The sequence below is a fragment of the Asterias amurensis genome, chromosome 12 (genome assembly GCF_032118995.1).
Source record: "Asterias amurensis chromosome 12, ASM3211899v1".
Classification (NCBI taxonomy): domain Eukaryota; kingdom Metazoa; phylum Echinodermata; class Asteroidea; order Forcipulatida; family Asteriidae; genus Asterias; species Asterias amurensis.
This window is the reverse complement of record NC_092659.1, coordinates 2,225,021-2,251,129: the sequence shown is the minus strand read 5'-3', so window position 1 is coordinate 2,251,129 and position 26,109 is coordinate 2,225,021. Positions and strand designations below refer to the sequence as shown.

General features: G+C 37.8%; 1 protein-coding gene across 2 annotated transcripts in view; it reads left to right on the top strand.

The window, feature by feature from the left end:
* LOC139945312 (UDP-glucose:glycoprotein glucosyltransferase 1-like) overlaps nt 1-15,875 on the top strand; it is a 32,711-nt gene extending 16,836 nt beyond the window's left edge. Inside the window, exons 21-36 of one of the 2 annotated variants that reach the window (XM_071942662.1) lie at nt 748-986; nt 1,665-1,850; nt 2,100-2,150; nt 2,428-2,566; nt 3,571-3,729; nt 4,284-4,369; nt 4,840-4,924; nt 5,442-5,533; nt 6,453-6,551; nt 7,426-7,510; nt 8,142-8,251; nt 8,924-9,157; nt 11,089-11,203; nt 11,652-11,768; nt 12,003-12,153; nt 13,292-15,875. In XM_071942662.1, coding sequence (XP_071798763.1) covers nt 748-986; nt 1,665-1,850; nt 2,100-2,150; nt 2,428-2,566; nt 3,571-3,729; nt 4,284-4,369; nt 4,840-4,924; nt 5,442-5,533; nt 6,453-6,551; nt 7,426-7,510; nt 8,142-8,251; nt 8,924-9,157; nt 11,089-11,203; nt 11,652-11,768; nt 12,003-12,153; nt 13,292-13,311 — 1,968 coding nt within the window. In that variant the 3' untranslated portion in view covers nt 13,312-15,875. Of the gene's footprint in view, nt 1-747; nt 987-1,664; nt 1,851-2,099; nt 2,151-2,427; nt 2,567-3,570; nt 3,730-4,283; nt 4,370-4,839; nt 4,925-5,441; nt 5,534-6,440; nt 6,552-7,425; nt 7,511-8,141; nt 8,252-8,923; nt 9,158-11,088; nt 11,204-11,651; nt 11,769-12,002; nt 12,154-13,291 lie in introns of both variants that reach the window. The other variant, XM_071942661.1, reaches the window with a different exon arrangement.
* The last annotated feature ends 10,234 nt before the right edge of the window (nt 15,876-26,109 follow it).

Here is a 26,109-nt window from a genome sequence, read left to right as displayed (position 1 = left end):
CAAAAAGTATTTCTTGCACTTAAGTCGGGGATATAGTGCATTCTGCTATACAAGCCAGGGGTGGATTTCACAAAGGTAGTCCTAACTTAGGACTAGTCCTAGGCAATGCTAAGAGATAGGACCAGTCCTAACTTAGGATGAGTTACTGGTCCTAACTTAGGACTAGTCCTATCTCTTAGCATTGCCTAGGACTAGTCCTAAGTTAGGACTACCTTTGTGAAATCCACCCCAGGTTCCTTGTGGATGATACCTATGCCTACCATGCCTAAATCCCTTACAGCCTGAAGTGTGGATTATAAACCAGCCACATCTATAATCACTATTTCATGAGTTGTGGTAAGGCTGTTTTCAAATGAGTTTACACATTTTCCAATATTTGGCCTGCTTAACCAAAATCAGCTGTTGCGTTTTTGCAGGTTTTCAGAGACAGTTTTGTTGAAAATGAGTTCATTTCAGAGGGAGATATTTCACAAAGGAAAAAATGATTCTAGTGTAAACTTCATCATCAGTAAGCTTTTCGACTTTCATAAAGGAGGTTCTCGTAATATCTTTTAAATCAGACTCCAGTGGATTAGGCAACTTAAAAAAGAGTCACTACAAATTCCGGTTTTAAATACAATTAGAGCATAGTTGAGTCGTTAAATACCAGTCCTTTTTAGAACCAAAACTGCTTAAAAGAGACATCCCTCTGTAGGTTATACTCCCACCATGCAAAGTTTCAAATCCTACTTATGCTTTAATTGACAGGTATTTGGGCCATTATCTGAAGACGAGCATTTCAAAGAAGACGACTTTGTCCTGGCTGAGAAATTGATCTTACAAACATCGGCAGCGAACATCAAATCCAAGATGGAGAAACTCTCGTCTCATTTCAGCACCTCAGGAGATTCCTTGAGTGATCTGACCCTTAAGGTCGACGCCCTGCTAGCCTCCAACTCCAGACAGGAAGGTCGTAAAGAGGTTGTCTTCTGGAAGGACAAACACAGGTAGAGAGACAAAGTGTTGATAAAAAAAGTTTCTATTGCCCTTTGTCGAATCAATATCTTCGGCCGTGGATTTAGCTTTAGGCTCCATCCTCTCGACTGGAGCCATGAGCGCATTCAAAGCACGATTGGTGTCAAAACAAACTCTAGCTATCCTAATCTAGAGCCGAAGCCGTGGATTCGAAAAGGGCCTATGATTCGCCGGTAAGGAGGATTTTTGTTGTTGGTAGGTCTTCTTCTTCTTCTTCTTCTTCATTTTTTTTTTTTGGGGGGGGTGAGAGGAAGTGTGCAAGAGAATACACTGCAGTTTGTGGTGCTTCACAATTTTCTAACTTCATCAACAAAGACAAAAGGGAAAGTGGCAGGGTAGATACATATTTATTTTTTGAGTAAACGAAGACGAAATATGTGTGGGGGATTTGAGCCTGTTACCTCCAGATTGATATGCTGGTGCACTTGCAACTTAGCTTTCTAGCCAATTGCTATCAAGGCTACAAAACTCTGTTGGTGTGGTAGAGTACAGAGTTGACAGTATAATACCCACGCTAGCACAGCTGTCGTTGTTCACCCAAAGTTAAATTTGTATCTTGTTAACTTTTTTTTCCACTTGGTTGATAGATATTCCCTAGTCATCCAGACAAGCCCAGTTTTGAATCCTGTTTACCTTTCTTATCCACACAGTGTGGTAGATATTCCCCCTCGCCACCCAGACAAGCCCAGTTTTGACATCGTGGCCGTCATGGACCCGCTGAGTCCCCAGGCACAGAAGTGGAGTCACATCTTGATGGTCCTGACGCAGGTCATCAATGTCAAGGTCAAGGTCTTCATGAACCCTAAGGATATGCTCTCTGAGATGCCACTCAAGAGGTTAGTTCGCTTCTTCAGGGATCTGATTTCTCTCCCATTATTCGGAAACCCGTTTGTTTTAAATCCCCACCCCAAAAAGAGAAAACAAAATAATAAAAAAATTAATCATTTTTAACTCTAAGGATTGTTGAAAGTGGCCATCGCTTCACTTGTTCAAAGTTTTGATTCCAGTTTCAGAAACAGACTCGTTTTATCAGTTTAATCGTGAATGATGGTGTATTTTTGTTTGTGCTACTTTTTTGTCTGTAGATTTTATCGCTATGTTCTTCAGCCGGAGTTGTCATTCAGGGCGGACAGTAGGTGAGAGATATTTCACTTTTCTTTGTCTTTTAAAATCCACAAAGTAGAACATTGGTCTGTTATTTCTAAATTTGCAGATGCCACCATTTTGATCTACCTCCTATGATCTGGATCCCAGTTTCAAATTTGTTTTGTCAGCATTAACTGTAATCCTAATATCTACTTTTTTTGTCTAAAAATATTTTTAAATTTTAAGTTTGGCTTTAAACCACATTGGATTTGTATTATGTAACAATGTTTTTAAAATTTTAAAAATGTTTTCTCTGTTGTTTTCTAGTTTAACAGCGGGACCGTTTGCAAAGTTCACCGACATGCCCCCGGACACCCTTTTGACCCTTAACCTATTGACCCCTGAGAGCTGGTTGGTAGAGTCTGTTAAGACGGCTCATGACCTGGACAACATCAAACTCAGTGAGGTCAGTGCGTTTCAGGCTGTATGCTTCGTTTTTGAAAGGACAAGGGCACCAAGGCATTTTCTTCTTGGTAAAAGGCACCCTATGATGAAATTGCGAATTTGTACTGGAGCATTTCAAGGGCACCAAGGCAATGACCAGGGGACACGGAGGCAATCCCCTTCGTTGCCTCTGTGAAGTATCAGGCCTGCGTTTGGTTATAAATCTGAAAAAATTCCTAAATCTGTGCTAGTATTTTCCACTGTCAATTCAACTAAACGGCTGTTCTTGAAAGTAGAGTGAGTTGTGACCAAAAGAAAGGCTGTGACTAGGGTGTCATGACCAAGCGGTTTAGAGCAACGAATTAAAGTTCAGGGGTCGATTTCACAAAGGTAGTCCTTAGTTAGGAAAAGTTCAAGGAGTTGAGACTAGTCCTAGGTTTAGGATCGATCCTAGGTAAGACCGATCCTAGGATCGATTTCACAAAACTCATCTTAAGCAGAACGAGTCATAAGTAACATAAAACTGTTAACAAATTCTGGGTTTACAAGGTGCTGAGGCACATTCAGCAGACACTGCGAGACTCGTCATTAAAACTCATCTTGCCCAATAGCATAAAGGTGTAGGAAAAACTGTAAAACTGTTGTTTTGGTTGAGGGAAGTTGTAAATAAAATTTATAAAAACAGTGAGTGGTGACTACGTCGTAAGTGCCCGTTTATAATCTTGCAGGTTCGTGGCAACAAAGGACCTTCCTTTTATCACAAAACCATGTCCCCGCTATTTTAATTTGACTTTTCTTTTCAAGACCTCGTTGCCTCTCTTTCATTCCCTAGGTTAATCTTTCATTCCCTAAGTTGATCTTTCATTCCCTAAGTTAATCTTTCATTCCCTAAGTTAATCTTTCATTCCCTAAGTTAATCTTTCTTTCCCTAAGTTAATCTTTCATTCCCTAAGTTAAAGGAAACAGAAATTAGTATTTGAACAATCTGGATCTAACCGGATCATTCTTGGTTTCACTGGTACCCAGACGGAGACTGGTATCCATGGTGATTACGAGTTGGAGTACATCCTGGTAGAGGGACATTGTTTTGATCAACTCAGCGGCCAACCACCAAGGGGGCTCCAGTTTACTCTAGGCAACAAGCAACGGCCAGTCATGCAAGATACTATCGTCATGGCGAACTTGGTAAGTAAGACTTCCGGTTGTGTTTAAAGGGTTTGGGTACTTTTTGTAGGACGCAAAACACAATGTCCACAGATTTACATTAAACTTCCACGGTTTGAAGATAATAATAGTAGAAAGCTTTAAAATATTATTTGCTGAGGTGCTGTTGAGTTGAGCTAGAGGTTGTCTTCAGTCGATGCCATCTCGGGGGACCTCTGATAGACCATGGTTGCCTTCCCGCATCTCGGTCCAGCATCAGCGTTCTAAGCTCTTGTTTTTGAGAAATTAGTAAAACAATGACACAAAAATTATTTCCTACATGCAAGGTTTGATAAAGCTAGTATTATTCTCTAATAAGGTGAGGATTGCAGTAGCATCTTAAGTTAATTTCTTTAGAGTAGTGTTGGTTCAGAAAGAGACGGCGGTTGACAACCTGATGAGTATACGATGAGTATGCTCTGATCATTTTCAGGAGGATGAGTTGAGTTATCAACCACAGGTTCTTCTCAGAACCAGGCACAGTTTCAAACCCAACAAATTTACTCTTGATTGATTTTGTTTTCTTTTTCTGACAGGGTTATTTCCAGTTGAAGGCCAACCCTGGAGCCTGGATGCTCAGACTGAGACAGGGCAGATCAGCTGACATCTTCCAGGTCACGGGGTCAGTATGATGTACTCTGATTGGCTGACTGGCTGTTTACACGTTTGCATAAATGAATAAATTGATAAAGATTTGAAATGGCTGAGTATAATGTGTTGTAGGAAAAGAAGTTGACTCTTTTGGTATACAGAAATGCCATGGTGGACAATTAAGGGGCTGTGAAATGTTCTTACTGCAGAATAATATTTAAGAAAGATTGAAACTTTTCAGCTTTAGTGTTTTGCTGCACTACACCAAAACAGGAATTTTTATTGATTTTTTCACTGAACATATCAGTCTATTTATAAGATGCATTGCCCGTTTTTAAGATGCATTGCCCGATTTGTTACCAAGTTGATGGCGATATTTTGTTTTACTTTTGGCATCCAAGTTTTCCTGGTGAATGCATAAACGGTGGAACTTAATCAATCTGCCTATGGATTAGATTCTTTATAATCTTGTAACGCCTTTTTCCAATTTCTTGATTGCAGTCATGAGGGACTGGATTCACAACCTGGTGATGATGACGCTATTGTCATTATGGACAGCTTCAAGAGTAAAATCATTAAAGTTAAGGTATGTATTTATTGCAGAAATACGAAATCAAATTTCCTTACCCAACTCCTACCCTTCTACAGTTTTAGTTTTACCCATACACACCGTTGTGTGTAAGCACTGTATACTCGGTACCATCCCGAGTTCTGTGAACAAAAATCACAGGCATATTACTCTGGTGGGATTCAAGTCCACCACCATTGCATTTCTAGAGCAGTGTCATACCAACTAGACCCCAAAGATTGCCCAGTAGCTAGAGGCAGTCCGAATCCTTTATTTAGCAGTGGGTACCGCAACGATTTAATAGATGGAAACCCGGATCGGGATATAAAATATAAATTTTGTTTTTTACCCATACATCGATGTGTGTTAGCACTGTATACTCAGTACTTTCCTGAGTTCTGTTAACAAAATAATCTTTATCCCCGATGCAAATTGCCATCTAATAAATTAACTTTCAACCAAAACTTAATTTTTCTTTTTTACCTTTTAGTATCCTTACTCATAACTTGAGTTATTTTTCCTTCTACCCTTCTAGGTGAGCAAGCAGCCAGGTAAAGAGTCAGAGACTCTCTTATCGGACTCTGGAACTGAGAGAGTAGCTGGAGGGATATGGGACTCATTGTCAAGGTGAGTGGGCCTCCAAGCTTACCGTCATCATCCCCACTTGGAGAAAACTTCCAGAAAACCCCTTAAAAAAACACAAATTATTGACAATTTTGGGGGGTTGAACAAAGAAACGACTAGAGTGGGATTAACGTGCCAATAGCTTTTTATTAACTAACCCATGTTTTAAAGGCAGTGGACACTACTGGTAATTACTCAAAATAATTATTAGCATAAAACCTTTCTTGGTGACAAGTAATAGGGAGAGGTTGATAATATAAAACATTGTGAGAAACAGCTCCCTCTGAAGTGCCATAGAAAGAAGTAATTTTCCACAAATTTGATTTCGAGACCTCAGATTTAGAACTTGAGGTCTCAAAATCAACCATCTAAACGCACACACCTTTGAGTGACAAGGGTGTTTTTTTCTTTCATTCATATCTCGCAAGTTCGATGACTGATTGAGCTCAAATTTTCACAGGTGTGTTATTTTAATGTATATGTTGAGACACACCAAATATGAAAGCTAGTCTTTGACAATTACCAATAGTGTCCACTGCCTTTAAGAGTGGTTAACAACAGGTTAGAGCGGGTTGGAGTAGTGGTGTCTTCTCTTGCCTCCCACCACTAGGACCCTGGCTCGAGTCAGTTCAGGGGCACTCCGTGGACTGAGTTTAAAGTCCATACCTGACTGCAGGGGTTTTCCTCCCACATCAATAACTAAAACTCTTTGTCTTATCTCCGTTGATTTCTTGGCTAGTACAGTGATTAAACTTCCTTTTCTGAGAGTCCTTGACTTCACAATTGGCACGATCGCTAAAAATTTAAATGAAAGTATAATACTATCCTTAAAGCATAAAATACCAGAATGGGTTGCTGAAATACAGTCAACCTGTCTGTATTTCTTTGCACATTCCTAACAATGTCACAGTTTCTTTTCTAGTTTTACTGGTTCCGGCAGTAAGGACACTGAGACCGAACAAGACAAGACGTTGAACATCTTCTCCATTGCGTCAGGACATCTTTACGAGCGCTTCCTAAGGTGAGTTTAGTGTCGACTAAAGGGGCCATTCACAAATATCAAGAGAGGGCGCTGTTAATCTAGCTGCCTGCATTTTTACTTCTTCTCTCAGATTCCAGTTTTAATACTTTTCAGTCTGCTTTTTATGCAACTTTCATTGTTTGTAATTTGCTGTTTGTAATTTATGGAATTTGTTTTGTTATTTGCGCCTTCACACATCTTCGAAATGCAATAAATTATAAATTAAGGGGCCCTTCACAATTATTAACATTTTCACAAGCATACAAATCTTATGCTGGGAGGGAGGGGGGTTAATGCCCGCCGTTTGCTTCAGTTTTCTGAAATATCGAACTATAAAAAACATAGCTTCATGGCCTTTTTTGCACCGTCAGATTTGATGCTTTTTGCTTACTTATCGAAATTCAGATAAGCAGTGTCTTTTACGCAGGAAATTACGGCATTTTATATCTGTAGCCACAAGTGTATGTTCTCTATATATTTCTTTTATGAGTGTGCTGATAGCCTTTTACCACTAAGCAAGCTTTGTGGTCTATTGGATAAAACATCTTGACTTCAATGTAAAAGGTCTTGGGTTCGAGTCCAGTTCAGGGTCTTAATTGTCTTCTTTATTCTTTTGTCACTAAGCAAGCTTTGTGGTCTATTAAATAAAACATCTTGACTTCAATGTAAAAGGTCTTGGGTTCGAGTCCAGTTCAGGGTCTTAATTGTCTTCTTTATTCTTTTGCCACTGAGCAAGCTTTCTGGTCTCTTGGATAAAACATCTTGACTTCAAAAGGTCTTGGGTTCGAGCCCAATCCAGGGTGCTAATCCTTTCACTTTAGGACTCAAACATTCTGTGTTTAATAACATGTGTTTATATTTTCCTTTGTTTCAGGATCATGATGATGAGTGTTCTCAAACACACCAAGTCACCAGTCAAGTTCTGGTTCCTCAAAAATTATCTTTCTCCAACATTCAAGGTAAACAGTTCTCAATTTTTAAGACTATTAAAGTCAATTTTTTATATTACTCTGGAGCCAATTTATTTCTTTTATCAGGTTAGGTTTGAGGGATATGATCTCTTTGATTTTCTTCCCCCCCCCCCCTCCCCCCCCAAAAAATGTTTATTTTATTTATTTTGTATTTATTAATTTTTTTGTTGGGGGGGGGTGGTTAGATCAAATCCTAAGAGAAATGGAGGTATAACAAGTCCCCGGATTGCAGAGTAGGGCTTTCAAATCCAAAGATAAATGTTAATATTTTGGCTTAATGCTCGCAAGTTTTTGAGCTGTCATGATTTTGTGCTTTGTTTTCCCGAGTTATTTTTTTTCTTCTCAAGCCTTTTTATCACATCCCTGAGTGTAAAGCCTGGTTCATACTTCCTGTGAATGCGAATGCGATACGAATGTTGATGTCACATATTGGCAACGAATAATTCGTAGCAGTTAAGTTGTGCTCAACTCTCTGCCCTGTCTTCGAAAACAGAGTTGTGACGTCAAATTCACATAATATTTGCAGGAAGTATGAACCGAGCTTAAGTGTGATTTTTCCAAAAGCATTTTAGTCTTTGTATCTAAAGCGACTTTTTGTTTGGCTTCATTATTCCTACAGGAGTTCATCCCAAGCATGGCAGCTGAGTACGGGTTCGAGTATGAACTGGTTCAGTACAAATGGCCTCGTTGGCTTCACCAGCAGACTGAGAAACAACGTCTTATATGGGGGTAAGAATACACTGCTGACATGGTGGGGGGGAGGAAGTTTTTTCCCATCTTAGACAAATCAATGGTGCTTCAAGATGGCGTGTTGTCCCCAGGTGGTCAAACACACTGGACTCAAGATGTGGGTCCACTTGCATGGCTCTGCTTACCGTAAGCAAAGGGAATTCCACGCTTACGTCAAGCGTATTTCATGGGTTGGCAGGGAATTTTGGCTTGTACGTGGGCGTACTCCATGTTACTAGGCATTCTTTGCTTACACAGCTAGTACAGAAATTCTCTGTTTGCATGAAGGCAGAGAATGGTGATTGAAAGCGCAGAATTGGGCGAAAGCAGAGCCATGAAAATGGGCCCTGTTCTGATCAGCAGAGTGTTGGTTCGAGTTCCGGTCTTGACACACGTTTCCATAAGCGAGACACTAAATCATTCTTATATTTACAAATCTATGACCCTATCTTTAAAAATAAGTTTTAAGACTAACTTTTTGTCTCCCAATATTTTTGTTTTTCATAAATCTGAAGTAATTCTCTTTCCATTAATTTCTACTTTTTGTTTTTATTGTTGATAAAATCAGTCATTCTATAATGAAATATTGTATATTCGCTTTCCATTATTTTCTACTTTTTTTTGTGTTTTAGATTTGTTTTTTGATTTTTGATTTGTTTTTTTTTCTCTCAGGTACAAAATTTTGTTTCTAGACGTACTCTTCCCTCTCAACATCAAGAAGATCATATTTGTCGATGCCGATCAGATCGTACGGGCTGACCTTCAGGAGCTGGCTAACCTTAACCTCCAGGGGGCGCCCTACGGATACACGCCATTCTGCTCAAGCCGTAAGGAGATGGACGGGTTCAGGTTCTGGAAGTCGGGCTACTGGGCGAGCCATCTGGCGGGACGCAAATATCACATCAGGTTTGTGAAAAAAAAAATTGTTCTCTTTTCTCCCCCGGGGAAATTTTGTATTCAAACTTTACTGGGTTTTGATACCTTTTGTAGATCAATTGTTTGGGCATGACATGAATCCGTATTCACTGTGAATGAAGATGTGTGTGATAAAAAGGAAGTTTCAGCTTCTTTAGTTGTCAAGTTTTTGAAAAAATGGCAATTATTTAAAATTTAAAGTTTACCAATAAAACTAAAGAAAGTACAGAGTTAAGCCCGATTCATATTTCCTGTGAATGCGATATAAATGTTGACTCACAAGGCTCTTCTCGCTGCAATGTTTTGCAGGAATACAGCACAGGTCAACTGAATCGAATCGTTTGCAGGGATTTGTGATGTCAAAATGTTTTCTTTTCTCTCTTTTGTATAGTGCGTTGTACGTGGTAGACTTAGTCAAGTTCCGTAGGAATACAGCACAGGTCAACTGAATCGAATCGTTTGCAGGGATTTGTGATGTCAAAAAGTTTTCTTTTCTCTCTTTTGTATAGTGCGTTGTACGTGGTAGACTTAGTCAAGTTCCGTAGGAATACAGCACAGGTCAACTGAATCGAATCGTTTGCAGGGATTTGTGATGTCAAAAAGTTTTCTTTTCTCTCTTTTGTATAGTGCGTTGTACGTGGTAGACTTAGTCAAGTTCCGTAGGAATACAGCACAGGTCAACTGAATCGAATCGTTTGCAGGGATTTGTGATGTCAAAATGTTTTCTTTTCTCTCTTTTGTATAGTGCGTTGTACGTGGTAGACTTAGTCAAGTTCTGTAGGAATACAGCACAGGTCAACTGAATCGAATCGTTTGCAGGGATTTGTGATGTCAAAATGTTTTCTTTTCTCTCTTTTGTATAGTGCGTTGTACGTGGTAGACTTAGTCAAGTTCCGTAGGAATACAGCACAGGTCAACTGAATCGAATCGTTTGCAGGGAATTGTGATGTCAAAATGTTTTCTTTTCTCTCTTTTGTATAGTGCGTTGTACGTGGTAGACTTAGTCAAGTTCCGTAGGAATACAGCACAGGTCAACTGAATCGAATTGTTTGCAGGGAATTTGTGATGCCAAAAAGTTTTCTTTTCTCTCTTTTGTATAGTGCGTTGTACGTGGTAGACTTAGTCAAGTTCCGTAGGAATACAGCACAGGTCAACTGAATCGAATTGTTTGCAGGGAATTTGTGATGCCAAAAAGTTTTCTTTTCTCTCTTTTGTATAGTGCGTTGTACGTGGTAGACTTAGTCAAGTTCCGTAGGAATACAGCACAGGTCAACTGAATCGAATCGTTTGCAGGGAATTGTGATGCCAAATTCTTTTCTCTCTTTTGTATAGTGCGTTGTACGTGGTAGACTTAGTCAAGTTCCGTAGGAATACAGCACAGGTCAACTGAATCGAATCGTTTGCAGGGATTTGTGTTGTCAAAATGTTTTCTTTTCTCTCTTTTGTATAGTGCGTTGTACGTGGTAGACTTAGTCAAGTTCCGTAGGAATACAGCACAGGTCAACTGAATCGAATCGTTTGCAGGGATTTGTGATGTCAAAATGTTTTCTTTTCTCTCTTTTGTATAGTGCGTTGTACGTGGTAGACTTAGTCAAGTTCCGTAGGAATACAGCACAGGTCAACTGAATCGAATCGTTTGCAGGGAATTGTGTTGTCAAAATGTTTTCTTTTCTCTCTTTTGTATAGTGCGTTGTACGTGGTAGACTTAGTCAAGTTCCGTAGGAATACAGCACAGGTCAACTGAATCGAATCGTTTGCAGGGAATTGTGTTGTCAAAATGTTTTCTTTTCTCTCTTTTGTATAGTGCGTTGTACATGGTAGACTTAGTCAAGTTCCGTAGGAATACAGCACAGGTCAACTGAATCGAATCGTTTGCAGGGAATTGTGTTGTCAAAATGTTTTCTTTTCTCTCTTTTGTACAGTGCGTTGTACGTGGTAGACTTAGTCAAGTTCCGTAAGATCGCTGCTGGAGACCGATTGCGAGGACAGTACCAAGCCCTGAGCCAAGATCCCAACAGTCTCTCCAATTTAGATCAGGTCAGTAATCTCATTATAGGTCTTCTTGTTACTTGCATATCATCGGGGTTTATTGGCCAAGGGGTCCTGGTCACCTAATCCAAGCTCTGGTGATGTCAGCAGCAGGGTGTGGGTCGAACTCCCATCATGTATGCTCATTATATGGGTATTAAGCATTGCATGGTGAGGGTTAGCGGTAACACCATGTGTATAGCTACTTGCTGTGTGGATTATGTTCTTTTGAACGAAAGTAGTAGTTATCTAGAGAAACCTTTTCGTTGTTCGACCAAAAATCATTACAACTGGTGAAAAGGTCTGGAGAAATAATCTGAAACTGAAATGTGATTTTGTAAGTTAACATGGGACACACGTTAGTGCAGACGTCATTGGTTCGAATCCTGCTCTTTGTTCAACCCCAAGTCTTTTGTTTAAATCAAGGTTTTGATCTTTTTTCCGGTATGTACTTTAGGATTTGCCGAACAACATGATCCATCAAGTGGCCATCCATTCCTTGCCTCAGGAATGGCTTTGGTGTGAGACGTGGTGCAGCGACTCGGAAAAAACAACTGCTAAGACTATCGATTTGGTAAGCTTGGACCCCACCCCATCCCCTCAGAATATTCAAATCATTTTAGTAAAGATGTCCATTTTACCAATTCCAGAAACTTCCTTGAAAATATTTTTTTTCTTGTTTCAAGAATACAATTTTAAGCAGTGTGTTGTGCCCTGGCGTGAGTGGCTGGAAAAGATACAACCCAACTGCACCAGTGTCACCGTCGAGTTCTTAGTGACTTGAATTTTTTATATTTTTTTGATACAGTGTAACAATCCTCTAACGAAGGAACCCAAACTTCATAGTGCCGTACGAATCGTTCCTGAGTGGACCGATTACGATAACGAGATCAAAGCTCTACAAGAAAGGGTCGCTCAGAAATCATCAAACAAAAGCAAACAAAGTGATATTAAAACAGGTAAGATTCAAAGCCCTCTAGTGGTGAACAGGGGCCATGTTTAATAAAAATGTAGAGCAAGTTTGGATGGGTAACTAGAATTGACTAGACTAAAAGGGACACGCCGCTTGGATCGGGCGAGTTGGTCCGTGAAAAGCATTATTTGTAACCGTTTGTTATGAAATGCATATGGTTAGAAAGATGTTTTAAAAGTAGAATATAACACGGTCAGCCGTTATGTGGACTCCGCAAATTAGCGTGGCGTGTTAGTTCATGGCATATAAAAACAACCATGCAATTTCGAGGCATATTGGTGTGGTTCATTTTAAAATTCTACTTTTAAAACATCTTTCTAACCATATGCATTCCATAACAAAAGGTATCAAATGCTTTCCATGGACCAAATCACCAGATCCGAGGCAACTTGTCTCTTAAACCGTACATGTAGTTGGTCTAGATGTCACTCAACTGCTGCATGGTTTAACTAGCAAGTGCAACAGAATAAGATGAACCCCTTAAAGGCAGTGGACACTATTGGTAATAACTCAAAATAATTATTATCATTAAACCTTTCTTAATTACGAGTAATGGGGAGAGGTTGATGGTATAAAACATTGTTAGAAACAGCTCCCTCTGAAGTGAAAGAAGTAATTTTCCACGAATTTGGTTTTGAGACCTCAGATTTAGAATTTGAGGTCTCGAGATCAAGCATCTGAAAGCACACAACTTCGTGTGACCATGGTGCGAACAAGGGTGTTTTTTTCTTTCATTAATATCTAGCAACTTCGATTGAGCTCAAATTTTCACAGCTTTGTTATTTTATGCATATGTCGAGATACACCAACTGTGAAGACTAGTCTTTGACAATTACCAAAAGTGTCCAGTGTTGAGTGAACAGTCCTAATCAGTTCATCAAGCCTTGTAATGTTAAGCAGTCTCTCATGAAAAAAAATATTAATCTTTTTAAATTTTTCTTAAAAATAAAATGTCAAATTTTGTGGCTGGTTCAGGCTGCCAAGGGCTTTTTAGTTCTAGTCATTTGCAGTCACTATAGTTTCTAAAAAGGTTCAACGCTACAAAGTTTAAATGAGACCATATTTTCCCCCAAACTACCACTTTGCCTTAAACATCTGTTTGTTCTTTCGTTTTGTTTCTCCAGACGAGCATAGCGAGTTATGATGAAGGCTTCAGATTAGATGCACTATATTGATTGTTAACCGCTCCATACGCAGCCAGAAGAGGGCGCTCTTGCAAGAAGACAGCAACTATCGTTTTAAACGCCAATTGCCAAACAACTGATACGTAGTCTCATTTTAGATCGACACATACAATGAGCTGTTTCACACCTGTCCCTCGTCGGCCATCCCGGATACTGACCTTTGACACACCCAAGGTCAAAGGTGAGGAAGAAAAAGCCTGACCTCTGAGGTTTTGTTTGAAAATTTTATTTTTCTGATCTGTTAAATCATGTGTGAGTATTCCAAGTGTTGCATTATTAAAGGTACTTTGTAGAAACGGGAATTGTAGAACAAAGGTTAGGAACACAGTCCTTTATCACACCGTCACCATCTTGGTCATGTTCCCTGTTTCCAATAACAGTAATGAATGGCAATATTCATTGCGCAAACATGGCACCAGACTATTATTTCGTCCAGCCTCACTTTGGTTACAATGAGTAGGAATGGAGTAAAATCAAGATGGCCACATTGTGATAACGGTCTATTGGTTCCTGATCTGTGTATGTGGTTTACAAGACAAAATAGATGATATGAATACTCGGGCTGTATCGTAAACTTGGGTGTGATCCATTGGTCTTACCCTGGCTACACATCAGTTAACCCTTTGGTGCACAAGGCGGTCGCTAGCGACCACCGAAAACAAGTCAAATTGGACTTTGATAAATGGTCCTAACTTGAAATCTAAAACCCCCATTTATACTGCCTCATTCAGTTGTTTAGTGCGATTGTTGAGCTTTCGTTTGATGTGATGTTCAACAGGGGATGCTGTTGACAAATTTTGAGGAAAATACGGTTGGAAATTCTGAAATATATATTTTTTTTAAATTAATCTGTGCACCAAAGGGTTACTGGTCGTTTGGCTTCTGACTGGCACCCCATCAAAAATATTGACAAAATAGGTGTACCACCAACATAGGGCTAGGTACATGTAGCTCAGTTGGTAGAGCGCCAGCACAGGTCGTTGGTTCAAATCCTACCCAAGTCGATTTGGTTTTTATTTGATGTTTAAATAACAGTTAATTATCCCTTCTGTCCAGTAGCAACAGTTTAGCAGCCCTGGTGCAAAAAGCTGATTATGGAGTCCACAAGCCACAAAGTCTGTCTTACATACAGTATTTATGTCTTTCATTGTTAACTTTCTTGACATTAATTTGCACATTTTGAATTCTTTGCACTCTCACCACGGACAAGAACATTTCAGAGGTTTATATGAAATCTCCCTTTTTCATGACAACCTGGTGGAAAAAAAACAAACAAAAAACATACGTAAAAACTCACTCTTTGTTCTATTTCTCGAAGTGCTGGGAAACCTGTTCCCAAAAGTTCCTTGAATTCTTTAGGTCCTGGAGTAGATTTCACAAAGAGTTAGGACTCGTCTTATCTCGAGTAAGAACGAGTAACTCGTCTTAACTTAGGATTAATCTTAAGGTCTGCATGCTACAGTGCAGGGTTAGAACTCGTCCTAAGTCCTAAGATTAGTCTTAAGTTCGGAAGAGTTTTGTGAAATTGTCGGCAGGGGTCAACAAAAGGTGGAAGTGCCATTATTTTTGGGGTAAATGTATCTTTTAACGTTTAGATCCTAGATTCAGAATTGTTTGACTCCTCCTCTATTTTGTTCTCTGTGGTATTGAAATGGGTATGTAGAATAATAGTTATAATAATAATATAATAATAGTCAGCGTTTCAACTCTTAAGGTGCTTGAACAAAGAGACAAACGGGCAAATAGCACCCTGGGTGTACAAAACATCATTGATCCTGGTCACAGCGCAGTTTTTTACTTAAACACTAAGGTCACTTTGCAAAACCAGTATTATGCTATTGGCAGATCAAATCATAAATGTTTTTATAATAGTATAATTTATATACATCTGGTACAGTATGAACCAATCTCAATGCTCGAAAGATTTCATCAGTTTCCTAATTTCTCACTGTAAGTAAATGTTTATGTAACAGCACTGGGCACTATTGGTAATTACCCAAAATAATTATTAACTTAAAAAATTACGAGGTAACGAGCAATAGAGAGCTATTAAAGTTACACATGTAGGTAGTTTTTGAGAAAGGTGATTTCTCAATCAAATATTTGATTCTGATAAAAGACTTCAGGACCGAAGCCTTTTTTAGGCATCTGGAAGCACACACATTTTTGCAACAAGGGTATTTTTCTTGCCTTATTCTCTCGCAACTTAGACGACCAATTGAGCTCAAATTTTCTCAGGTATGTTATTTTATGCATACGTTGGGATACACTTATTGAGAATACTATTTTTTTGATAGTTACCAAAGGTGTCCAGTGCCTGTAAGATGGTGCAAACTTGTGGTTTGGTATTTTACTTTTTATAATAATGAAAGAAAGTGGGTATTATTATAATATAATAACTCAAGTGTTTTATTTCTTTCCTTTCTGGTCTATAACCATTGTACAGACATCTAGGGCAAGGTTATTTTAACATTAAATAGTGGTTGAAATCGAGAAACATTTCAGCCTTAAAAGTAACGATAAATACTTGCATTATGAGCTTGCTTTTTATTGCTGCTTTTATTTTCAAGTTCAAGATGGAAATACACTCATCGGTGATTTGAAGGGCATACGCCTCTCTTAATACATAATTCTTACCCAAAATGAGGCTATGGGCGCACGTTCCCCATCACTTGCCGTGGCTGCGCCCATCGCCTCGTTTTGGGTAGGCATTGTGACGTATCTCATGCATACATATTAAGAGAGGCGTATTGCATTCCAACAGTTTTTATTACATGTAATCCAAGTATCGTATCTTGAGTTATCTATCCCTTGGAACTGTGCTTGTTTGCAGTTGAGTTTTCAGAGTGTGGGTTCGAATCCCGGTCAGGTTAAGGACACAGTTGTCCTGACCGGGGATTTGAACCCACACTACTTCCACAAGATTCAAAGGGCATTGCTTTCCAATTATCATGTCTTGGCTGAGGTGTCCATATTCCTTGGAACTGTTTTCTTTGCGGCTGAGTTGTCAGAGTGTGGGTTCGAATCCTGGTCAGGTTAAGACACAGTTGTCCTGATCAGGATTTGAACCCACACTACTCACACAAGATTTGAAGGGCATTGCTTTCCATGTTCCTTGGAACTCTGTTCTTTGCGTGCGAGTTGTCAGAGTGTGGGTTCGAATCCCGGTCTGGTTAAGACACAGATGTCCTGATCGGGATTTGAACCCACACTACTCACACAAGATTTGAAGGGCATTGCTTTCCATGTTCCTTGGAACTCTGTTCTTTGCTTGCGAGTTGTCAGAGTGTGGGTTCGAATCCCGGTCTGGTTAAGACACAGATGTCCTGATCGGGATTTGAACCCACACTACTTACACAAGATTTGAAGGGCATTGCTTTCCAATTATCGTGTCTTTGCAGAGTTGTCCATCCCTTGAAACTGTGTTCTTTAAAGCTGAGTTGTTAGAGTGAGGGTTCGAATCCCGGTCAGGACATTTGTTTCGTTTTAGACTGTGAGTTTAAATCCTGGTCAAGACACAAATATCCTGACCGGGATCTGAACCCGCACTCTGATAACTCAGTCGAGGGAAAGCTAATGCCGGACAGTTGGTACAAGCTCAAATGAGTTGGCTTTCAGTTCAACAATCGTTCAAAAGTTGATGTTTTTTTTCAATCATCACCAGTGATGTAGCATTTCTGTCAGTGTCTAGCTTGTGTTGAAACAGTCACACCACTGACACCTTATATAGGAAAAATGCCAAGCCCTGATATTTGTTTTTTTTTCTTAAATGTGACAAATTTCCTGTCTTGCTAGTAACGCTGGTGTTGTGGAGACCGCAGTATTGCATCCTGACAAAAAAAAAGTCATAGACAAATATAACCCACACTGTCCGGATGTCCACGTATAGGCCCTGATGACTTCAGGAAAAATGGACAGCAGAATTTCAGAGTTGTTTACGGTTGGAAAAGGGCGAACGTTTTTAGATTTTGTTTGCAAAACCTAAACTGATTTCATTTATTATCATTAACGTTCATGTGGATTGTTGACAATCATGTATTAAGAGGCTCGTTTTTACAAATCTCCAAAAATATGTATATGTTTCTTACGTATCATTTCAGTTAGTTACGTTTCACTCCTAAGCTAGGAGCTTCATCAGAAACTGAATTGGTTGGTGACATCGTGCTGAGCTACATTTTGTGCTTAAGCAGCTCTGTGAAATTGAGCCTAGGTCTTCTCGCTCTAACTCAAGATTGGAACTTCCTGATTGGGGTTATTAATTTACCCAATTTTGAATAATTGTGTTAATAACTGGATCACCCCCTTTAAGTGAAATGAATCATCGATTTGAATGTTGTTCAACAGTAGTAACAAACTAAACTACCGGAAGTTATCAATGGTTTGACCACAGTGTGCCTCCATCCTATTCCGGATAATAACAATTTGCCCTTGACGTTTGGTTTTGTGGACCAGTGTCATGTAGAGTGCAGTGAATACTGTGTAGAGGAAAACCCTAAAGCTAAACAAATTTTGCCTGTGTACAAAGAACCATCATAGAGACAAACTAATACTGCCCAATAAAAGTTTGGAAGAGATCGACCAGTTTGTTGCAGGAACAGCCAAAAAGTGACTAGCGCGAGTGGATTTTAAGACAATGAAGTTCACCATCAAACTGAAAAGAAATTGCTGTTTGTTGGCTATAAACCATAGACAAGGGGTTAATCCAGCATTTTATTCTAAATAAGGCAGAAATTGAACAAATGACAAGGGGTAAGTCCAGCATTCTAATCAAATATAGGCCAAAAAATTGAAACAATCACAAGGGGTAAGTCTTGCATTTTTATCAAATTTGGGCCAAAAACTGAAAAAATCACAAGGGGTAAGTCCAGCATTTTCATCAATTTTAGGCCATAAATTAAAGAAATAACAAGGGGTAAGTCCAGCATTTTTATCAAATTTAGTCCAAAAAATGAACAAAATGACAAGGGGTAAGTCCAGCATTTTTATCAAATTTTTGCCAAAAACTGAAAAAATCACGAGGGGTAAGTCCAGCATTTTCGTCAATTTTAGGCCATAAAAAAAGTCACAAGGGGGTAAGTCCAGCATTTTTATCAATTTTAGGCCATAAACTAAAAAAAAATTACAAGGGGTAAGTCCAGCATTTTTATCAAATTCTGCTATAAACTGAAAAAAATCACAAGGGGTAAGTCCATCATTTTTATCAATTTTAGGCCATAAACTGAAAAAAAAAAACACAAGGGGTAAGTCAAGCATTTTTATCAAATTTAGTCCCAAAAACTGAAAAAAATCCGATGGGGTAAGTCCTGCATTTTTATCAAATTTTGCAAAAAATTGAAACAACACAAGGGGGTAAGTCCAGTATTTTTATCAAATTTAGTTCCAAAAACTGAAAAAACTCCGAAGGGGTAAGTCCAGCATTCTAAGCAAATTTAGTCCAAAAACTGAAAAAATCACAAGGGGTTAGTCCAGCATTTATATCAAATTTAGGCCCAAAACTGAAAAAATCACAAGGGGTTAGTCCAGCATTTTTATGAAATTTTGCAAAAAATTGAAACAACATAAGGGTTTAGTCCAGCATTTTTATCAAATTTAGTCCAAAAACTGAAAAAATCACAAGGGGTTAGTCCAGCATTTTTATCAAATTTAGGCCAAAAACTGAAAAAATCACAAGGGGTTAGTCCAGCATTTTTATCAAATTTAGTCCAAAAACTGAAAAAAATCACAAGGGGTAAGTCCAGCATTTTTATCAATTTTAGGCCATAAACTGAAAAAAAACACAAGGGGTAAGTCAAGCATTTTTATCAAATTTGGCCAAAAACTGAAAAAATCACAAGCTGTTAGTCCAGCATTTTTATCAAATTTAGTCCAAAAACTGAAAAAATCACAAGGGGTTAGTCCAGCATTTATATCAAATTTAGGCCCAAAACTGAAAAAATCACAAGGGGTAAGTCCTGCATTTTTATCAAATTTTGCAAAAAATTGAAACAACACAAGGGGGTAAGTCCAGTATTTTTATCAAATTTAGTTCTAAAAACTGAAAAAACTCCGAAGGGGTAAGTCCAGCATTCTAAGCAAATATAGGCCAAAAATTGAAACAATCACAAGGGGTAAGTCTTGCATTTTTATCAAATTTGGGCCAAAAACTAAAAAAATCACAAGGGGTAAATCCAGCATTTTCATGAATTTTAGGCCATTAAACTAAAAAAAAAACATAAGGGGTAAGTCCAGCATTTTTATCAAATTTGGCCAAAAACTGAAAAAATCACAAGGTGTTAGTCCAGCATTTTTATCAAATTTAGGCCCAAAACTGAAAAAATCACGAGGTGTTAGTCCAGCATTTTTATCAAATTTAGGCTCAAAACTGAAAAAATCACAAGGGATTAGTCCAGCATTTTTATCAAATTTAGGCCCAAAACTGAAAAAATCACAACGGGTGAGTCCAACATTTTTATCAAATTTGGCTAAAAATTGAAACAACACAAGGGGGTAAGTCCAGTATTTTTATCAAATTTTGGGCAAAAACTGAAAAAATCACAAGGGGTAAGTCCAGCATTTTTATCAAATTTAGTCCCAAAAACTGAAGAAAATCCGAAGGGGTAAGTCCAGCATTTTTAGCAAATTTAGTCCAAAAACTGAAAAAATCACAAGGTGTTAGTCCAGCATTTTTATCAAATTTAGGCCCAAAACTGAAAAAATCACAAGGTGTTAGTCCAGCATTTTTATCAAATTTAGGCCCAAAACTGAAAAAATCACAAGGGGTTAGTCCAGCATTTTTATCAAATTTAGGCCCAAAACTGAAAAAATCACAACGGGTGAGTCCAACATTTTTATCAAATTTGGCTAAAAATTGAAACAACACAAGGGGGTAAGTCCAGTATTTTTATCAAATTTAGTTCCAAAAACTGAAAAAAATCCGAAGGGGTAAGTCCAGCATTTTTATCAAATTTTTGGCAAAAACTGAAAAAATCACAAGGGGTAAGTCCAGCATTTTTATCAAATTTAGTCCCAAAAACTGAAAAAAATCCGAAGGGGTAAGTCCAGCATTTTTAGCAAATCTAGTCCAAAAACTGAAAAAATCACAAGGTGTTATTCCAGCATTTTTATCAAATTTAGGCCCAAAACTGAAAAAATCACAAGGGGTTAGTCCAGCATATTTATCAAATTTGGCTAAAAATTGAAACAACACAAGGGGGGAAGTCCAGCATTTTTATCAAATTTAGTTCCAAAAACTGAAAAAAATCCGAAGGGGTAAGTCCAGCATTTTTATCAAATTTTGGGCAAAAACTGAAAAAATCACAAGGGGTAAGTCAAGCATTTTTATCAAACTAAGGCAAAAAAGTTGAAAAAATCACATAGAGTAAGTCCAGCATTTTTATCAAATTTGGCCAAAAATTGAAACAACACAAGGGGGTAAGTCCAGCATTTTTATCAAATTTAGTCCCAAAAACTGAAAAAAAATCCGAAGGGGTAAGTCCAGCATTTTTAAGCAAATTTAGTCCAAAAACTGAAAAAATCACAAGGTGTTAGTCCAGCATTTTTATCAAATTTAGGCCCAAAACTGAAAAAATCACCAGGGGTTAGTCCAGCATTTTTATCAAATTTAGGCCCAAAACTGAAAAAATCGCAACGGGTGAGTCCAACATTTTTATCAAATTTGGCTAAAAATTGAAACAACACAAGGGGGGAAGTCCAGCATTTTTATCAAATTTAGTTCCAAAAACTGAAAAAAATCCGAAGGGGTAAGTCCAGCATTTTTATCAAATTTTGGGCAAAAACTGAAAAAATCACAAGGGGTAAGTCCAGCATTTTTATCAAATTTAGTCCAAAAACTGAAAAAATCACAAGGGGTTAGTCCAGCATTTTTATCAAATTTGGCCAAAAATTGAAAGAATCACAAGGGGTAAGTCCAGCATTTTTATCAAATTTAGTCCCAAAAACTGAAAAAAATCCGAAGGGGTAAGTCCAGCATTTTTATCAAATTTAGTCCAAAAACTGAAAAAATCACAAGGGGTAAGTCCAGCAATTTCGTCAATTTTAGGCCATAAACAAAAGAATCACAAGTCCAGTATTTTTATCAAATTTAGTTCCAAAAACTGAAAAAAATCCGAAGGGGTAAGTCCAGCATTTTTATCAAATTTTTGGCAAAAACTGAAAAAATCACAAGGGGTAAGTCCAGCATTTTTATCAAATTTAGTCCCAAAAACTGAAAAAAATCCGAAGGGGTAAGTCCAGCATTTTTAGCAAATTTAGTCCAAAAACTGAAAAAATCACAAGGTGTTAGTCCAGCATTTTTATCAAATTTAGGCCCAAAACTGAAAAAATCACAAGGGGTTAGTCCAGCATATTTATCAAATTTGGCTAAAAATTGAAACAACACAAGGGGGGAAGTCCAGCATTTTTATCAAATTTAGTTCCAAAAACTGAAAAAAATCCGAAGGGGTAAGTCCAGCATTTTTATCAAATTTTGGGCAAAAACTGAAAAAATCACAAGGGGTAAGTCAAGCATTTTTATCAAACTTAGGCAAAAAAGTTGAAAAAATCACAAAGAGTAAGTCCAGCATTTTTATCAAATTTGGCCAAAAATTGAAACAACACAAGGGGGTAAGTCCAGCATTTTAATCAAATTTAGTCCCAAAAACTGAAAAAAAATCCGAAGGGGTAAGTCCAGCATTTTTAGCAAATTTAGTCCAAAAACTGAAAAAATCACAAGGTGTTAGTCCAGCATTTTTATCAAATTTAGGCCCAAAACTGAAAAAATCACAAGGGGTTAGTCCAGCATTTTTATCAAATTTAGGCCCAAAACTGAAAAAATCGCAACGGGTGAGTCCAACATTTTTATCAAATTTGGCTAAAAATTGAAACAACACAAGGGGGGAAGTCCAGCATTTTTATCAAATTTAGTTCCAAAAACTGAAAAGAATCCGAAGGGGTAAGTCCAGCATTTTTATCAAATTTTGGGCAAAAACTGAAAAAATCACAAGGGGTAAGTCCAGCATTTTTATCAAATTTAGTCCAAAAACTGAAAAAATCACAAGGGGTTAGTCCAGCATTTTTATCAAATTTGGCCAAAAATTGAAAGAATCACAAGTGAGTAAGTCCAGCATTTTTATCAAATTTAGTCCCAAAAACTGAAAAAAAACCGAAGGGGTAAGTCCAGCATTTTTATCAAATTTAGTCCAAAAACTGAAAAAATCACAAGGGGTAAGTCCAGCAATTTCGTCAATTTTAGGCCATAAACAAAAGAATCACAAGTCCAGCATTTTTATCAAATTTAGTCCAAAAACTGAAACAACACAAGGGGGGTAAGTCCAGCATTTTTATCAAATTTAGTTCCAAAAACTTAAAAAAATCCGAAGGGGTAAGTCCAGCATTTTTATCAAATTTAGTCCAAAAACTGAAAAAATCACAAGGGGTAAGTCCAGCAATTTCGTCAATTTTAGGCCATAAACAAAAAAATCACAAGTCCAGCATTTTTATCAAATTTAGTCCAACAACTTAAAAATTCACAAGGGGTTAGTCCACCATTTTTTTTTTTTTTAGGCCAAAAACTGAAAAAAATCACAAGGGGTAATTTGGTATATAATTGTTAAAGATAAATCAAGTTGAAGTAAATTAGTGCAAAGAGTTAGTCAGAGTGACGACCAGGCTTTCAGGGGACTCAAAGTCTGATCGAAACCAGCGTGGTGATCACCCATTAGAACCCTTCAGGGACTTGCAGTCCCGGTCCCTCCTTTACTCTCCCACACGGTAAATCATCCACACCTAATTTGGGGATAGACATGACGGACCCCAATCCATTACTGGTGCTAACAGTAAAGGTCATGTCCCTCTTGGTACGGGTAGGATTCGAACCGGTGTCCCAGCTCTGGATTGCACGCACAATGGAACTATCCAGTACACCGTGTCGCCACAGTGTCCGCTGGTGTTTGAGCTGGTTTTTAGTACTACTTATATTTTTCACTCACCACGTCAAAGCAAAAAAAGAAAAAGAGACAGCAGCGGGAATTGAACTCGGGTCTCGTGGCTCTCAGCCAATATGTTATTCGTGTAGCTACAGGAGTAAGCCCTGAAGACATATGGTTTTGGTGCGTGTTCATATTTAGCCAACATGGGGTAAGCCTTGCGACTCGTTCCTTTACGTGTTTCATGTAACTTCAACTAAAATTACAAGGGGTAAGCCTTGCTGCCCATTCATTTTGATGATACGTGTCATTTGGACTACAATTACAAGGGGGCAAGCCTTACTGATCATTCCTTTTGATGATTTCTTTTACAATCAAACCGCGATTTTTAAAGCTAGGCTCATCATCAAAATACTCCAAGACTAAAAGCCGAAGCCTACTGTAAATTCATAGCTGACAGTTATAAACGACTCATTATGTAATACCCTTCAAATTAAATGACACCATTACGTGACCAAGATGCTCACTAATTAGGCCTAACGAGATTTTAATTGACAGAAGTAATTAACATCTTGCACACATTATTGGGACATCGTTATACGTAGGCCTACAATCCTTTTGAAAAGGGTTTGAGCCTCAGACTCTATAGCAAACAAATAAAATGATAGCGTTTGTTTGGGAAAAGTTTCAATATGAAAAGAAGAAAATGAAATAGACCTAGCTGTTTGCCAACCACAGGGATTTATGATATGAATGCAAATAAACAGTGGCCTGTTGTTTCAACCTCGAGTCTTTCTCGAATCTAATGCCAACAGAGCACACATGAACATGTATTATAAGTGTAACAAGAGCAGGCACGTATTGTTTGAAGCTTTGCATGGTGTGGAGAAATAAGAAGAAACTATAAATAAATAGTAAACTTGGCGGGAACAACCATGTGTAAATCTTATATAAGTGAGTTTTGGCTCTGAAATAAGCCGGTTTGGTCTCTGAATCAGCCAAGTGAAAATAAAAGAAAAAGAAAATATACAAACTAAAGAATTATAAAGACACATATTCGTCTCGTAATGAAATAACCACTGATCAAAGACGCTAGGGTAAAACAGATTGTTACATCGTACTAGTGCGAATGATCATCACAAAAATGTCTGGTAATAAAATTAAATGACTTGGCCAAAGGAAATTGGGAAAGGTCTTTGTAAGAGGTGGAGATTTTAGGCTTTGCTTGGTGGGAATAGATTTGCTTTTTGAATTCATGCTATATCCTGCGTCACCGGAAATAATAAGTAGTCTATAACGTTGAACCTTTTATCCATTTTGAAATGAACGTACTGAATGTATGGAATGTAAGTTACTTTTAATATTAAAATTGCCGTATTTTTTTCCCTGTAAAATAACCTCTTTTGCTAAATTCGGTTTTTGGAAAACAAACGGTGGGTTTACAAGTCAACCTTTTCATTGTTAAAAATCATAAATTGAGCCATTATTAATTGAAGAAATAAGCATCTGCAAATGTTTTTTTTTTGTCTTCAAAAAATAGTTATAAAATGTCCTACACGAAGACAGTGTGACCAACGCTTCAATTAAATTCTAACACAAATGCTACTCAATACTCGCATTAAATATCCAGGAAAAATGAACGACTAACACGAAACGTTATACAATTACGTCCGCAACTGTAAATTGGTGGGTTTAATATTTGCAATTGTTTTACTGTTAAAACATCATAAATGGGAATAGTTTTCTTCTAAATATTAAAATTGATTCTACAATAAATGACAGTGGGGCCCAACACGAAATAAACTTGAACTCTAAATGCACATGCTACGCATAAACTCTCATTAGTATTCAGAAAAAAATAAATGAACGACCAACACGAAAACGTAATTCAATTTCCATTGATTGTCCGCAACTGTAAGTATTCACCGCACACCATTGCGATGGTCACGCCGGGTAAAATACTCCACGCATACATCATGGTATCCCCGCTCAGTGCCGCGCAGGCCCCGTGTAGTGTCGCGACACGTGCTGGTAAAAATGCCCGCGATGCTCGTAGAGCGAACAGCTGGGTATGTGACCAATGCGAAATTCCAGCTCAGCGCTTCAGCAAAGAGTGAATGATAATAACGCAGACGGAGATACAAATATAGAGACGATTATCTTGGCTGGGGTTTCTTGATATTGGGGTTATCATCCTTGACGAAGACATATTTAAGTAGATTTACATGTTAAAGATAGTAAACTTAGTTCACTTTTTTGAGATATAAAAACAACATTTTCCGTGTAGTCTATTCTTTTGCACAAATTTACACAGACTGGGTAAAAATAGACGAAGATACAAATATAGAGACGATTATCTTGGCTGGGGTTTCTTGACATTGAGGTTATCATCCATGACGAAGACATATTTATTTAGATTTGCATATTAAGAAGACAGTAAACTAAATTCACGTTTTTTTAGCTTTAACCATTTTGTTTTCCTTGTAGGTTTTCCATTATTTCTTTTTCTTCAAACAATTAATGCATTTTTGTGTTAAAAAAATCTTAGAACAATTATAACAATGAAAGTATTGCAAAATTTGTATAGACTTTTATTTTGTTTAGGGACAATAGTTTACGATAAAGGCATTTTAAACTAGATTTCCATTATTGCATTATTTGTCCTTGTGTTTTTTTGGTTTTTTTTACTTCAATTATTTATTGTATTCTTAATGAAAGTATTGCAGAATTATTATTGCCGACTTAGATGATTCGCCTCTACAGACATTACTCTACGAGTAAATAACTAGATGCTTGGCTTTTCAAGTTGAAGATAATTTTAGAATTATTCAATCAAGTCGACAAAAAATTGTTTGG